Source organism: Gymnoscopelus microlampas (genome assembly GCF_963454915.1).
Source record: "Gymnoscopelus microlampas genome assembly, chromosome: 6".
In the NCBI taxonomy this organism is placed as follows: Eukaryota; Metazoa; Chordata; class Actinopteri; order Myctophiformes; family Myctophidae; genus Gymnoscopelus; species Gymnoscopelus microlampas.
This window is the reverse complement of record NC_139943.1, coordinates 45,165,679-45,181,973: the sequence shown is the minus strand read 5'-3', so window position 1 is coordinate 45,181,973 and position 16,295 is coordinate 45,165,679. Positions and strand designations below refer to the sequence as shown.

At 41.8% G+C, this 16,295-nt stretch overlaps 1 protein-coding gene across 1 annotated transcript in view; it reads left to right on the top strand.

Annotated features, from left to right (window-relative positions):
* Positions 1–16,295, top strand: part of LOC311047176 (voltage-dependent calcium channel subunit alpha-2/delta-1) — a gene marked incomplete at both ends in the record, with an annotated part of 149,172 nt that overhangs the window by 105,564 nt on the left and 27,313 nt on the right. The window contains 5 exons of the mRNA XM_084059815.1: positions 1,790–1,861; positions 2,630–2,701; positions 3,839–3,900; positions 5,068–5,144; positions 15,686–15,746. Coding sequence (XP_083915941.1) covers positions 1,790–1,861; positions 2,630–2,701; positions 3,839–3,900; positions 5,068–5,144; positions 15,686–15,746 — 344 coding nt within the window. The remainder of the gene's footprint in view (positions 1–1,789; positions 1,862–2,629; positions 2,702–3,838; positions 3,901–5,067; positions 5,145–15,685; positions 15,747–16,295) is intronic.

Below are 16,295 nucleotides of genomic sequence, written 5' to 3'. Positions count from 1 at the left end.
CACTACATCTCAGAGGCAAATATTGAACTTTTACTCCACTAGTTACTTTTTTGATTTTGATTGTTATTACAAAAGATACATTAACCAGTTCAGCCCTACATACATTTCGGCCATTTGAAAATAGCCGATCTACATTGCATTGTGAGCTTGTAGATCTGCTATTTTCAAATGATTTTTTATACATTTGAAAACTTGAAATTGGACATTCTACATATTGAGTACTTTTACTTTTGGCACTTTAATTACATTTTGATGCCAATTAGTATTTCTATATTGCAGTATTGATACTTTTTACTTAAGTCAAACATTTGAGTACTTTTTCCACGACTGCATACGAATGGAAGCAATAAGTGTAAATGTGTGCTTCGAGGACACATTAGTATCAATCCCATCCTTTCCCTCACGGTGTCATCCCAGGCTTTCGTAATGGAGTTGGTGAACTTTGCCTGTGAGGTCTAGGGAATAGATGCTTAGCTCTATCCCCGAGGCCAGACTAGTATCACATTCCATATACTGCTGTTTTATAGAGAAGCGCTATATTACTGCTACCATTTTATATCACCATAAACCCACTGAGACATATAGGGTTTTTAAGAGGGGGACATTAACAGGGTCGCGTGTCACTTTGTATCAAATTTGATTCAGCTGGGGCCATTATCATGGATCTGTTGTCAAAAAGGACCGCCATGTTTTTTTACCTGCTAATTCTCCTATGTCCTGAAGTCCATGAGGTTCAAGTCGAGTTTATGAAAGTGTCTCTCATTTGGCCCCACGTTGTTGGAACACAACAGGGCTTTATGGCTCAAATAAGAAAAGTCCACTGCAAGTTAATTTAATGGAATTGTGCTAAGGAGGACATGGGGCAGTATTTCACTCAGTCCGTGGGCCCACCGCCATGGTTCGGAGCCAACAATGAATAACAACAATTAAACGGTCTGGCGCGTTTTATAACTTTTTACTGTAACAACTCAGCAGGCTTCAGATGGGCCCGATACAAAGGCGCTTTATGACTTCATAACATTAGCCTGTGGGCTAAGTGGATAAAAATGAAACATAATCTAAACCTGGTCTGGTTTGTTCACACTGAAATCGGAAATGCGCTGAAATAAGAAACAAATTACAAATAATGCACAGGAATTTGAATTAAACACGTAGGACTGACAAAAATGCAAAAATAATGGACATACGGTACATTCGTACTGTATTGACACACATGGACAGACTGTGTGTAGAGCACTAGTCCTCAAAGTGCGGTCCAGGGACCCTCAGGGGTCCTTGAGAGGATTCTAAAATGGTCTCTAACTCCAGAGTGTACAAATGGAACCAAAATGGATTTGGTTCCATTTGTACACTCTGAGTTATGGGGGCAGTGTTGCCAGATTCTGTGAGAGAAACAAGCAACCAGGTCTAGGAAAACCAGCCCCAACAGAAGCGACTATGGGTCACATGAGTACTTTAACATATACATCAGCTATTTGAAAATAGCAGATCTACAAGCTCACAGCGCGTCGCATCGCGACGTGCTGTGAGCTTGTAGATCGGCTATTTTCAAATAAAATCTTGCGGGGAAATTATAATAAGCAGATCTGGCAACCCCTTGATTTTATTTTTATTTTTGAACCACTGGTGTGTAGAGTATGTCACATGCATTTAGGAAAAACAAGTAGCACAGACGTGACAGTGTGGCATCATTTCTAGTGTAATTGATAAGGTGTCATTGTGTGACTGATGTGTCTACACAGTGCTGTGCAGTCAGTCATGTCTCACACATTATGACCATTTCCTCCAGAACCCTAAATTCCAGGAGCCTGTCACGCTGGACTTCCTGGATGCTGAGCTAGAGAATGACATCAAAGTGGAGGTACACCACGCACGCACACGCACACGCACACACATCCTCAGCATAACTTTAACTGCATACTTATCCGTAACCCATAGCTCTAAATCCCTGACCTCACCCTAAAAAACGCCCCTTGAAAAGGTAGGATGAGCTAATTGACGTCACTTTACAGGATTCCAACTAACGATCAACTCTCTGTCCTCACAAGTGTAGATGTACAAGCGTGGCGCACGCACCCACCCCCACACACACACACACGCACCCACCCACACACATGCACGCACGCACCCACCCCCACACACACACACACACACACACACACACGCACCCACCCCCACACACACACACACGCACATACACGCGCACACAAGCGCACACACACGCACGCACGCACGCACGCACGCACGCACGCACGCACGCACGCACGCACGCACGCACGCACGCACGCACGCACGCACGCACGCACACACACACACACACACACACACACACACACACACACACACACACACACACACACACACACACACACACACACACACACACACACACACAGACCCATGTGGCAGATGTCTCAGCTCCTCATAAAACTATCATGATCAGTCTCCCGGTGTGATTTACTCACTGTCTGTAATAGTTTTAAGAGTAGAACAAGAATGAAATGCTCGTTCTCCCTCTCTCTCTCTCTCTCTCTCTCCCTCTCCCTCTCCCTCTCCCTCTCTCTCTCTCTCTCTCTCGCTCTCGCTCTCTCTCTCTCTTTCTCTCTCCTCTCTCCCTCTCTCTCTATAGATCAGGACAACCATGATAGATGGGGAGATAGGTGAGCAGACCATTGAGACGCTGGTGAAGACCCAGGATGAGGTAAGAGAGTATTATTGATACAGTGGTAGCTGACGTAGCCCACAAAAGTACCAATTTTTTTTTATTTTGTTATGGTCCTTTGTAGAAGTCCCGCCATCAGGCAAACATTGTGCATTAGTCATGCTGCGGCCACACCGCCGCACGGGCTTTGTCTCTCCACCGTTGTGTAAAACCGGATTATCGAAACACAAAACTTGTGTTCCAGTTCAACAACTGGTTGCCAGATCCTCCCTTGTATCTTCAGATAAACAGATACAAGTTGAAAATTGAAAGAGAATTGAGGTAGAGCCCCCGGGCGTGGCTGGCGCACAGCAGCATGTCGGCAGTGTGTTGTTACGTTCAGTGAAGACCACCTACAGTCTCTAAACCCCCTTTGAATGATACCATTCTAATTTAACCCATTAAAACCTGAGGCCCATTCTACCAATGTCTTCTAAATCAGTAGTTCTCACACGCGAAAGTGTTCAAAAATGATGTACAAGCTCGCAGCGCGGCACGAAGTGACGCGCTGTGAGCTTGTATCTGCTAATAGCCAAACTCTAAAATGACACAGACGCTTTCCCAGTTTGCTAACATAGTTAAAGGAGTAGTTCACCCAAATGAAGCATTGAATTCATGGAGATTTTTTTGTTTTTGTCGCGTTCCTGAGCCAATAATTTGATGTCCGGCGGTCTCTCCGGTAGGATACTCAAAGGAGGCTTTTTTAGTCTCCTACCCGACCTACCGGATACATTAGCAGCTGTCAAATCAAATTATTGACTTAGGAATGCTACAAAAACAAACAAATCTCATGAATTCAATGCTTCATGGAGTGTGTAATCAATAGAAAATAAGTATTTTTTTGGGGTGAATTACTCCTTTAACAGTTAACATAATCACATTATCTTGATTAGTATACCATACATGGATTTTTTTTAAATAGTGATAATAATATCATGAACCCTGATGAAGATGATGCAGTCAAAACGTTTGTTTTAAAGTAATATATTAATAAACAAAATGTTGCATCGAAACTACAGCGCACGGCAAAAACAACTGAAAGTGTCAAAATGTGCCCATTTGGGTACATTTAGCTATTTTTCCTTGTCTTTTCCTAGAATCAGGAATGTTAACTTCTCTCTGTGTCCCCTCCGACAGAGGTACATAGACAGAGGTGTGAGGACCTACACTTGGGCACCAGTCAATGGGACAGACTACAGGTAACAAGTCTCTAAATCGAGTGCCAGATACAGAACTTTCCTGTTTTATATCGTTTATATAACATTGGTTCTCAAAGTGGGGTCCAGGGACCCCCAGGGGTCCTTGGGGGGGGGGGGGGGGGGGGAGGGGGGTCCAGGGGGTCCCCAGCAAAATGTGTTAATATAGCATCGCAATAATTTTAACCACTTTAACCTTTTATACTTTGGCGATTTAAAAAAAATAGCAGATCTACAAGCTCAGTGCCGCGATACGAGCTTGTAGATCTGCTATTTGTTATATATATATTTTTAAAGAGAACATTTGTAACTCAAATCTTTGCTCCTGGAGGTCCCTGGAACAATATATTTTGAAATGGGGGTCCGCGGCCAAATACATAATAATTTTGGGGGTCCTTGACATGAAAAAGTTTGAGAACCACTGGCTTATAAAGTTCTTAGATATACAATATATTTTTTTCCATTGTTGGACCAGTGTACCTCATTTTTTAAATAATGGTTTTGTTTTGTTTTAAATTGATACCTGCAGATAAAGAGTTCTGTGTTCTGTGATGGAGGACACGTTTAGGCCAACAGGGGTCAGTCTCTAGTTTCTATCACACTGTGTGGTGTGTGGAATGACTTCAGCATCTCCCTGGTCAGTGGGTGCTGGATATGAGAGAATCTTTGTGTTTTCAGTGAACACCTAATGCAATTTGAATTGTCTCGGGTATAAGGTTATACTCTGGCATAATAGGCAAAACAAATGTGTCAAATATCTTTTATTATTTGTCTTTTTTTGTCTCTTTGTTGTACTACTTTGTGACTTGTTTTGCTTGTACAACTAAAAGGATGCAATGTTCAAATCAGTGTGCATTATAGAAAACATTAGGAGCAAGTTTCAAGTTTGGACATCAGTTTTAAAATGTTTTTTTCTCCCAAATATGGGTGTAACCACAGTTTATATGATTTTTGGACAGTTAATGTAATTGTATTTGATTACCCGATTTGTCGATTTGACCTTAAAATTACCTAGGGGTAGAATTTATAATTATTATTATTATATATTATTTATTTATTTTTGCTTTGGGGGCCTTGACTCGCTTCCAACCAAACATCCTTCATTCCCAGAGTTTTACTCTTACAAATTGTGACTCTATTGCTTTGTTTTTGCTTTGCTTTTCTTGCCAGTCTAGCCCTTGTTCTGCCTAAGTACAGCGAACACTTCATTCAAGCTAAGCTGGGGGATGACATGAAGCAAGCTTTGTGTGAGTAGAGTTTATGAGTTGCAGAATCCTGCTTGTACCATCAGTCCACCAAATATGATACCAGACATGGCAAACATCCATGTTTTTTTACATGTCATTGCTCATGGCGCATTACAACTATTCCTCTATTCCAGTGGTTCTCAACCAGTGGTCCGGGGACCACCAGTGGTCCTTGGGGTGGTACCAGGGGGTCCCCAGCGAAATTAGTGAACATAGTCTCACAATCATTTTCACCACTTAGCTTTGGCTATTCAAAAATAGCAGATATACAAGCTCATAGCGCGGCACCGAGTGCTGCGCTATGAGCTTGTAGATCTGCTATTTTTGAAAAACCTTGAAAAAGTGTGCATATAATATTTATATTTTTTAAAGCGAAAATGAACTGATATCTTTGCTTTCTTGTCCCTGGAACAAAGCTTTTTCAAATGGGGGTCCGCGGCCAAAGGTACATCACTTTAGGGGTCCCTGGCATGAAAAAGTTTGAAACCCACTGCTCTGTTCCATAGTAGAATTGCACTGGGTCATATCCTTGGAAGTGCTACAGTTGTTTTGACGACTATGGAGTCATTTATACTCAGTTGTGTGTCGGTGTCGTGCACCTAAAATAGCCGATCTAGCCCGAGCTCTCTTAACAAAGTGCTCCTAGTATGAGACAGTCCTCAGTGAGGCCTCTTCATTTCACTGCTTCTCCTTTGTAGTCCACCCCACTGGTCAGTTGCCCAGTCCCCCAGTCCCCCCCCCCCCACACACACACACACACACACACACACACACACACACACACACACACACACACACACACACACACACACACACACACACACACACACACACACACACACACACACACACACACACACACACACACACACACACACACACACTCACTCGCTGTACACATACAGTACTTCCCCTCTGCCACTGTACCAGGCCTTTTGATCTTGGCTGTTTCTTGGTCTCTCACATCTCTAGTTCTCTTCTCTCTTCTACCCCTCTTTTGGCACCCCCCCCCCCCCTTGGCTGGAAATAAGACAAAGCCTCCTTTACTGCCCCCCCTCACCGCTGCTGCCACTGCCGCCACCACACACACCCCACACACACACACACACACACACACACACACACACACACACACACACACACACACACACACACAGCACACACAGACACACACCACTCACCACCACCCCATCTTTGTAGGACCCCACCCTTTCCTCTATGATTCCATGGACCAAAGTTCTGTCTCTCCACTTCCCTCTCTCGCACTTCATCTATTCTGTCCCGAGCCCAGAGCTGAGTAGCTTGGTACAAACAGACTCTCTCTCTCTCTCTCTCTCTCTCTCTCTCTCTCTCTCTCTCTCTCTTCTACTTCACACGGTTCAGAATATAAATAATAGAGCCGCCACAATAACACTCATTTCATTCACACTGTGATGCAAACCAACTCTGTTACTTTACTTCTGACTTGATCTTGATGTGTGTTATTATTCTGCTCTCTGTCGCTTCCCTTTTCACTGCTTCTGTGTTTGGAATCTCACAGCGTCTTCATGGGGCAAGTATACTCTCTTCTCTGTTCTCTTCTGTGTTATTGGCCCTTCTCTCTGCACTGCAAGGCCCAGTCTGTCTTCATGTTTGTTTGCATGGATACTGGATGGATGGATGGATGGATGGATGGATGGACGGATGGATGCATCAACGGATGGATGGATGATGGACAATCAGATGGAATTGCAATATAGTTATTTTAAATCACCAGAGAGAGAGAGAGAGGGAGAGGGGGGGGGGGGGGGGGGCACGGTGGCGCAGTCGGTAGCGCTATCGCCTCAGAGCTAGAAGGTCCTGCGTTCGATTCCCGCCGGGGGCGCTGGGGGCGTGTCTTCTCCTCTGCGTCATCAGTGCACATACCCTAAGTGTGGTTGGCGAAAGGGCCCACTCTGTGGAGTTTGCATGTTCTCCCCGTGTCTCCTAGGGTAGTTAATACCCTCACAAAAACATGTAGTAATCCTGGTCGCTATACCGCCTCCCCCTGGTCAGCCGGGGCGCCTGATGGAGGGGAAGGGAACTGGTTGGAATAACGTGTTCCTTCCACGCGCTACGTCCAACCAGGGAAACTCCCCCCTGTCAGGCGACAAGAGGGTCAGTTGGCTCTCATGAGCTCGGCTCTGAGCTCCCTAGGTTGGCGGGGGGAGTGTAGAGTAGAGTGTAAGAGAGAGAGAGAGAATCACAGCAAATCATAGAAGTAAGTTGAGCTTGAGCTGCCTGCCAAGTGAGAAGCCACACTATGGATTCACACTCTGTGTAAATTAAAGCTTAGATTGTAGTGTTCTAGTCATGTTGTCTGCACACATGCATTGATTTAAGGTCATGATCAGGGTGGGCCAATTTAAATCAAGCCTGGATAAGCCGAGGTTCGAGCAGGGGGACCTTCTGACTCACAGATAGACACTAACTATATACAGTGGTGGAAAAAGTAAAGGTATCAATACTGCAATGTAGAAATACTCTGTTACAAGTAAAAGTCCAGTATTCAAAATGTACTTGAGTAAAAGTACAAAAGTGTTCGCATTAAAATATACTTATGTACTGAAAGTAAAAGTACTCATTCTGCAGAATGCCTCATTTCACAAGTTTCCAAAATGTATGAAAATGCTTTGAAAATAGTCTACAAGCTCTACAAGAATATATATATATATATATATATATATATATGTATATATGTATATGTATATGTATATATATATATATATATATGTATGTATATACATATCTGTACAGAACAGATAGGTACTGTAGATGCATACATTGATACATGGAGGGATGGATGGAAGGATGCCCAATTGGCTCAGAGACCAAAATGCCTGTAGGTCTACGTAGTGCAACTGCTTAATGATGACTTTCAGAGATTGACAGCTGGAGAGAGGGGTGCTTGGAGGGAGGGCCATAATTAGATGAGAGTGCCTGGATACATCGCACAGCCATCTGGCTTTAGTGGATTTTTATACCTTTTGATGCGTCGCTATAAAGCATAAAAACGGCTGATGGAGCATTTTATCCAGGCAGATGAGATTTTTGACGGACTGTCTTTGCCTCCTCTACCGTCGCCTTTCTGTCATAAAGAGTCTGTCAGCGTGCCATAACGGCCGTCAGAACATTTACAGGACTGTTAAAAAGAGAAACACAGCGTTGCCTGACTGCTACACACTATAGTTCGCCTCCTCCTCTAGACCAAGTGGTTCCCAAACAATGGGGAATATATCTCCCCTTTTTGTTTCCTATATTATTATTATTATTTTTTACTTAATTTTTATCCCGCGATTTTGTAACCCTTATTTTTTCACCCGGTGCCAATTTTCTAAGTGACCCTGGGCGCTACACTCCCCTCACCAGCCTAGGGAGGCCAGGGCCGAGCTCATGCCTCCTTCAATGCATGAGAGCCAACTGACCTTCTTGTCACCTGACAGGGGGGAGTTTCCCTGGTTGGACGTAGCGCGTGGAAGGAACACGTTATTCCAACTAGTTCCCTTCTCCTCCATCAGGCGTCCCGGCTGTCATGGGGGAGGCGGTATAGCGACCAGGATTACTACATGTCTTTGTGAGGGTATTAACTACCCGACGGGGCAAGTCGGTAGAGTACCTGCACGCTGGTTGTGGTGGGCCGGTCTGGGCCGTAACGTCCAAGGGCAGAATTGGTCCTTGGGGGGGTACCAGGGGGTCCCTAGCGAAATTAGTTAACACAGCGTCACAATCACTTTAAACCACTTAGCTTTGGCTATTCAAAAATAGCAGATATACAAGCTCATAGTGCGGCACTTTTGAAAAATCTAGAAAATGTGTGCATATCTTTGAATATATATATATTTTTTTTAAAGCGAACATTCTCAACTCAAATCTTTGCTTCTGGGGGTCCCTGGCACAAAACCTTTTCAGATGGGGGTCCGTGGCCAAATGTTTATCCATTTAGGGGTCCTTGGCATGAAAAGGGTTGAAAAACACTGCCCTATACACGAATCCACGGCGCGCTGCCCTGCGCGCAGCCATTGCTGCGGTCTGAACGCTACGCGGACGTAAGACCGCAGCAATGGCGGCGTGCAGGGCAGCGCGCCGTGGATTCGTGTATAGCATCGTCAGAATAACAAACAACTAATTGTACTGAACACTGCTTCTAGACTTTTAACCAAAACCAGGAGAAGGGAACATACAGTACACCTATTTTAACTTCCGTAGTCGCATGTCTGTTCTATGATTGATTTTAAGATCTCACTGAATACTTTCAAAGCACTTCCTAATTACATTTGAGTTATTAACCCCTTATGAGCCTATATGTGCAGCCTGAGGTCCTCAGGCAGGAACCAGCTGGTTGTTGCTGTTTGAGTCCAAGGCTGAAGACAAATGGGGACCACTGTTGCCAAGTCTGCTTATTATAAGCTTGTAAATATTGGAAGTTATGGGTTGCGGTTTTTTGGGATTGTTTCTAAAGTGTAGTTGCTTATTTGGGTTGGCTTCAGTTTAATCACTTTAACCCTACATAAATCAGCTATTTTCAAAAAATCTTGAAAAAATAAAATGTTTTTGAGACATTTTACAACACCAATCTTGTGTCGGGGTCACTGGCAGTCTGGCACAAAATATGGAGTGCTCCTCGGATCTGGATTACTGAATCAGTGTTTTCTTTTAAATTTACTTCTTAAAATTTGCTTTTATCAAAAGGCCTTCACATAATTTCAATTTTGAAATTGTATTGTTTGATTCCTTTAACGTTCTTATTTCACACCACACTTTATATTTTATACCAACATGTCTCACCCCCAAAAGTCATATTGTGACTTAATGACCAAACGTCAACTTGTCAAGTCACATGTTGGCGTTTGGTCACATTTGTCCCAATAAGTCCCAATATGCCTTTTTGGGGTGAGACAGCGTTGTTCATACACGTTATGTTGTTATTCTGTTGTTGGTTTTATTTCATTTTATTTCATTATTTCTCCAGTTTTGTTCACTTGACTTTGCTTTGATGTGTGCTCTAAGTGTATTATTTATAGAGTGCATACCTCTGCCAACACAATGCAACTGCTGATAGAGTATGCCATTTTCACCTTAGATATGAATGATTATGTCCCCTTGCCCTTGAGTGTGACCTTGTCCTTTGACCTTTTCGATCAAACAGTTAATCGTCTCGCCAGGTAGTGTTCTTGTGTTATTTTGTCCAAAAGACCAACAAACAGAAATGGAACGTTATGATGTCATTTGATGGCACAGTGTGAAGTCATAGACAGCAAAGCAGTAACTAAGTACATTTACTCAAGTACTGTACTCAAGTACAATTTTGAGGTACTTTTACTTTACTTGAGTATTTCCAATTTTCTGTACTTTTACTTCTACTCCACTACTTCTCAGAGACCAATATTGTACTTTTACTCCACTACATTTATTAGAAAACTTTACTTTGTAGATTTTGATTATTATCACAAAACATACATTAACCACTTCAGTATATTTCGACCATTTGAAATGAGCCGATCTACAAGCTCACAATGCGTCGCGATGCGAGGCATTGTGAGCTTGTAGATCTTTTTAGAGCTTGTAGATCTTTTTCCACCACTGCTGAAAAGTAACGGTTTTAGACATACAAGGTTTCAGCGATCAGATATACAGTATGGTGGAGAAAGGGAGCTGGACAGGCGGGAGCCACCCGGCCAGGTCTTGAGAGAGAGAGAGAGAGACGGAATGACAATGAATCTGCCCGTAATGTTTTATGTGAAGTACATTGTTTCAATCCGTTGCCAGATTTTCGGGACCCTGCCGACACTCAGCCAAAGCGATGATGATTTTTGCAGACGGCGCTGCAGCACGACTCCGTGTGTGTTTTAATGTAAATGTTTAAGATGTCTTCGTTTTGAGAGAGCGGGCAAATGATGATCAGTGACACTTTCACAAGTGTAGAAAGTTTAGAAATCTATAAGTAATTTAATAAATGGAGTGAAAACCAGAGCCAGAGCAAGCAAAGCACGGGATGCCAAAGACATTTAAAGTCATTGTGAGTCCATTTTGGGACATGCAGCATTGTCCCGGACATCCATGCTTGTGTCCATTTCCTGTTGTTTATTTCCAGAGATTTGTTTTAATGCTGTGGCTCTGTAGGAGGCTAGGTGTCAATAAGAGGGTCGATCTGTGTGTCTGTGTGTGTGTCTGTGTATCCAGAGTGTGACCAAATTTGACTGAGAGACAGTCATCTAGAATGTTTTCATTTAAATGTCATATGAGAGCAGGGAATCATAGCAAAATAATGATATATTGGTTAAGAAGAACTACAGCTTATAGAACTGAAGTCAAGTTAAAACTCTTTAAGTTGAAAAAACACCACTTGAATTAGCGGTTGCTAGCTCTAACCTTATATCTTAGGTACATGTTTATGCATTTATTTCATATTTACATGTCGATTTAAGCTCTGACATTTATGTCAGACATACTATTGTATGTGAAGAGTCTAACTGGGCTATTAACTCATTTTGGATTTAAAAAAAACTTTTGGAATCAATAAAATGTTTCGAGACATTATACACAAAACCCACAGCAAGAGTAAAAATAAATGGTCATCTAACAAACCGGTTCGCTCTGACGCGTGGGGTCAGGCAGGGCTGCAACTGTAGCCCTGGACTGTTCGCGATTTTCATCGAGCCTTTGGCCCAGGCCATTAGAGAAGACCCCGGAATACAGGGAATAACCTTAAAGGACTCGGAGCATAAGCTGGCCTTGTACGCGGATGATTTATTAATATATATAAAAAATCCTGACATATGCCTCCCCAAATTAATGAGCTCTTTAGAAATGTATGGCCGGCTCTCAGGCTACAAACTCAATGTGGAAAAAACGCAGTTACTCTCCTATAATTACATACCTACAGAAGAAACAAAGGAGTGTTTTCCTTGCAACTGGAATTCAAAAGCAATTAAATATTTGGGAGTATGGTTGACTAAAGACCTGTCCAAATTATATGAAGCAAACTATCAACCCATAATCACTCAAATCAAAAGAGATATAGAAAGATGGTCTCTGTCACCCTTGGACTTAAGTTCTAGAATAGAATCAGTTAAGATGAATGTCCTTCCTAGAATATTATATCTTTTCCAATCTTTACCGGTGGAGGTACCTGTCAAACAGTTTAATGAATGGGATAAAATGGTATCCAGATTTATTTGGAATGGAAAAAAGCCAAGAATCAGATACCAAACATTACAACTCCCTAAAGAGAGGGGGGGTATGTCCCTGCCGAATCTGAGGGAGTACTATTATGCGGCACAAATAAGACCTTTAATATGTTGGTGTGATAAAGATTTTGAGTCAAAATGGAAAGATTTGGAAACTAAATCAATTGACATCCCTATCCAGACATTAATTGGAAGTAAAGAACAGGCTGAATCCTACCATGCCACTTTAGACCCATTCACAGTATTCACTTTAAAGATATGGTTCAAAATCGTTAAACAGAACAGAATGGAGAGGACAATCAGGGTGTTGAGATGGCCCGCTTTCGACCCAGATTTTAAACCTGGACTATATGATCGAACTTTCAGGGGGTGGGCTCGAGATGGTTTCACCTCTATGTGTAATATCATGGAAGGCAAAGAGCTCATGAGTTTTCAAAAAATGAAAAATACATACGATCTAACCAGTCAAGATTTTTTTAGATATCTACAAATACGACAGTACTATTTAGGAGAGGTGAGGCCACTGGAGCCTGAAGCTTTAAATGGGGATCTTATTCAGGTATTTACCCAGGCCTATAAAAAAGAGTCCAGAAGAACGGTGTCAAAATTATATAAGGGCCTGGTGTCAGCCAGAACTAACTCCACAGAGTATATTAAAACAAAATGGGAAAAAGAGTTAGAGATCAATATTTCTACAGATGAATGGGAAAATATGTGTAAAACACAATATACGACCACTAACTCAAGAATGTGGAGGGAGTTCTGCTGGAAGAATTTAACCCGTTTTTTCATAACACCTAAAATTAAATCAAAACAACTGAAAACAGATCAACCATGCTGGAGACAGTGTGGCCACATGGAAGCGGGTCACGCTCACATATTCTGGAAATGTCCCAAAATTAAAAAATATTGGCGAGATATTCACGCCACCATAGAGACTGTTCTTGGTTTTGAGATACCTCAGACCTGTACCTTGATGTTGTTGGGAAATATTCCTGAAGATTTCTTGACACAGGACAAATATCTAATCAAAATCTTTCTAGCAGCAAGCAAGAAAGCGATCACGCGTCGCTGGTATCAACAGGATCCCCCAACCAAAGACAACTGGATGGACATAATAAGGGAAATATATTCTATGGAAAAACTAACATTCACACTTAGACTACAAGAGGACAAATCACACAAATACTGGGAAAAATGGTCTTTACTTTTTCAGCCCATGGACATTGTATAACCAATATGTAACAGAAATAACTAACAATTGTAGAATGCAGCCTTTTTCTTGTGTGTATTTTTTTCTTTTTTCTTTTTAGTGATATTTTATTTCTTGTGTTTTAGTACTGTTTTTTCTGTTTGTTTTTTTTATTTCAAGTATGTGTATCTGTCTTTTGAAAATGTTTTGTTCCAATAAAAATTGAGTTAAAAAAAAAAAAAAAAACTTTTGGAGAAAAAAGTTTTTCTGCCTTCCTGAAGAATGGGCATTAGCGAGATGACTGTCTCCCAGACAAAAACAGTCACTAATGTTGCAAACCACACCAACGTTCTTGTGCACACTGCCAGTAGACCTCAATGCATTCTTTACACATATGTTTTATGCTTTTTGGGGAAATATTTAACTTTAATTTCATAATAGAAGTCAGTGGGGCCTCAGATCCGGCTGAAACCTGGCCCACATTTGGAGTCAAACGTTCGTAGATACTTCATAGACGGCTGATGTCACAGGCTGGCCACAGAAAAGTCCACAGAAAGAACCACATGAAGGATTATGATTTCCGAGTTTCACGTGATCCAATTGTTTAATCACACTGATCTCCATGATGGGCCAGTTTTATTTGAAATAGAAAAGATTTCTATTTCCCTTCATATACACTGGAGCATGTCCTTTGCTTTATCCTGTTTGGTTCATGAGACCAATAGCCTCTCCCTCTTTTTCTTTTTTCTTATTTTTTGTATTGTGGTGTATTTGTTGTGTTAGTTCATGTTGTAGTTTATTGTGTTTACCTAGTCTATTTCTGGGTTGTGTACGTATATTATGTCCTGTGTGTTTGTTTGTATCGTCAAAGAAAGAAATAACAAGAATAGCTGTGATAGGATATATATAATGTCTAATGGAATACAAATTTGCATCTTGTAACCAAATTATCTGCTTTCTGTTTTCATTTTCTCTCTCTCTCTCTCTCTCTCTCTCTCTCTCTCTCTCTCTCTCTCTCTCTCTCTCTCTCTCTCTCTCTCTCTCTCTCTCTCTCACATACTCTGGGGTCACTGCAGAGCAAGAAGGCAAGTATTTCTCAGTCATTTTATTCCCTTGTGTCGTCCTACTGTAGCTCTGTCTGCACTCTTTACCTTTACCCGGCACCTCATACAGTATCTGTCCATAGGTCTGTGTGTGATTTGTGAGTGTGGCACACACAAAGCCTATTGCAGTGGTTCTCAAATTGACCCCTACACGTATGTAACTCTGACAGTATACAAATGGAACCAAATGGACCCGTTAGGGTCCATTTGGTTCCATTTGTATTCTGTCAGAGTTAAGGGGAGACCTTGAAATGGTGGTTTGAGAACCACTGGCCTATTGTATACTATACTGTGTGCTGTGTGCCTTACGGGTGCAATGGTTAATTGAACTAATACGTTTATTCAAATAGAAAACAAATCAATCTTAATGTCAGAATTGATTTTAGGGGGGAAAGTTAAATTTGATGCTCTTTTTTTTAATAGTCAACAATTGCAGATCTACGTAGATCGGCTATTTTCACTATTTTTGGGCAACATCGTTGTATGGCAAAATATAAATGGTTAATCATTCAAATTGATTAAGTCGATTACTTACCATCTTTTATATTACTTTCCTTTAGCACCACCATTAGGCCAAAATGTCCACTAGTCTAATCTAATGGGTGGTGGTTGCCAGATGGACCCTACTCATTTTGGCAACCCTGTGGCATTTCCTCTATAGCGCCTCATTTAGTGAATATACAACACACACGCATGCATTCACACGCATGCACTCATACAGTACAGTAATTCTGCCTCTAATAAAAATTTCTAATTGCCCAATTAGCCCAACTAATTCCTTTTAGGGCAGACTCTAAGGTTAGTTAGTTAGTTAAAAGTTTATTTCGGTCAACAAAACCATACACACGGTCATGCTACCTCTTCTGTATAATGTATTGACCATAATCCCACGGCGCCCATTTTGTGCTTACGTCTTACTCAGAGGTGGGGTTAGTATAACCTAAATTCAAAATGGCTGCTGTGTGAATATGGTCAAAAAATGTGCAATGTTTGTTCTCGTAAACGATGACACAACCCTCTATATTTCTCTGTTTTCTTCAGCCATGGGAACCATGCAGCTGGACAAATTCGAGGAATATGGTCACACCTTAATTGCACCCAGGTAGGAGAGCTGCACAGAGACTACATACTGTATCATCCACATTGTGCTGCAGTACAGGAGAATGTGAGACAAGTCAATGTTGATGCTGTACATGTCTAGTATTAAAACCTTGGCTCCGAGGGAGGCAACATAGAGGCACACAAACAACCACGGATTGATGCAAACAATAACTGAGTTTATTACCCAGACGAAATGGGAAATATGCAATTTGGCTAGAGAAGATGGCTGCTGGCATAGAGAGTTAAAAGAAAGGGTGAAGCCAGTTCTCAACAGAAAGAGGGGGAGGTGTCAAATGGGATGGAGTAGGTTGAATCAATTCCAAATCACCTGTAACAGAAATGAGTGATCCATGAATACAGTACATTTCTTCAGACATAAGTCATAGGCACTGAAAATTCCTGAATAAACTTGATTTCGCAGATGCTCCAGTTTTGAATAAAAAAAGCTCTCAACTCAATGTGCAACATTTTGACATGCTCTCACAAACCATATAACAGGTGTGCTTTCTGAATACTTTCCCCTTTTTTTAGGGTGGGAGGGGGGGGGGGG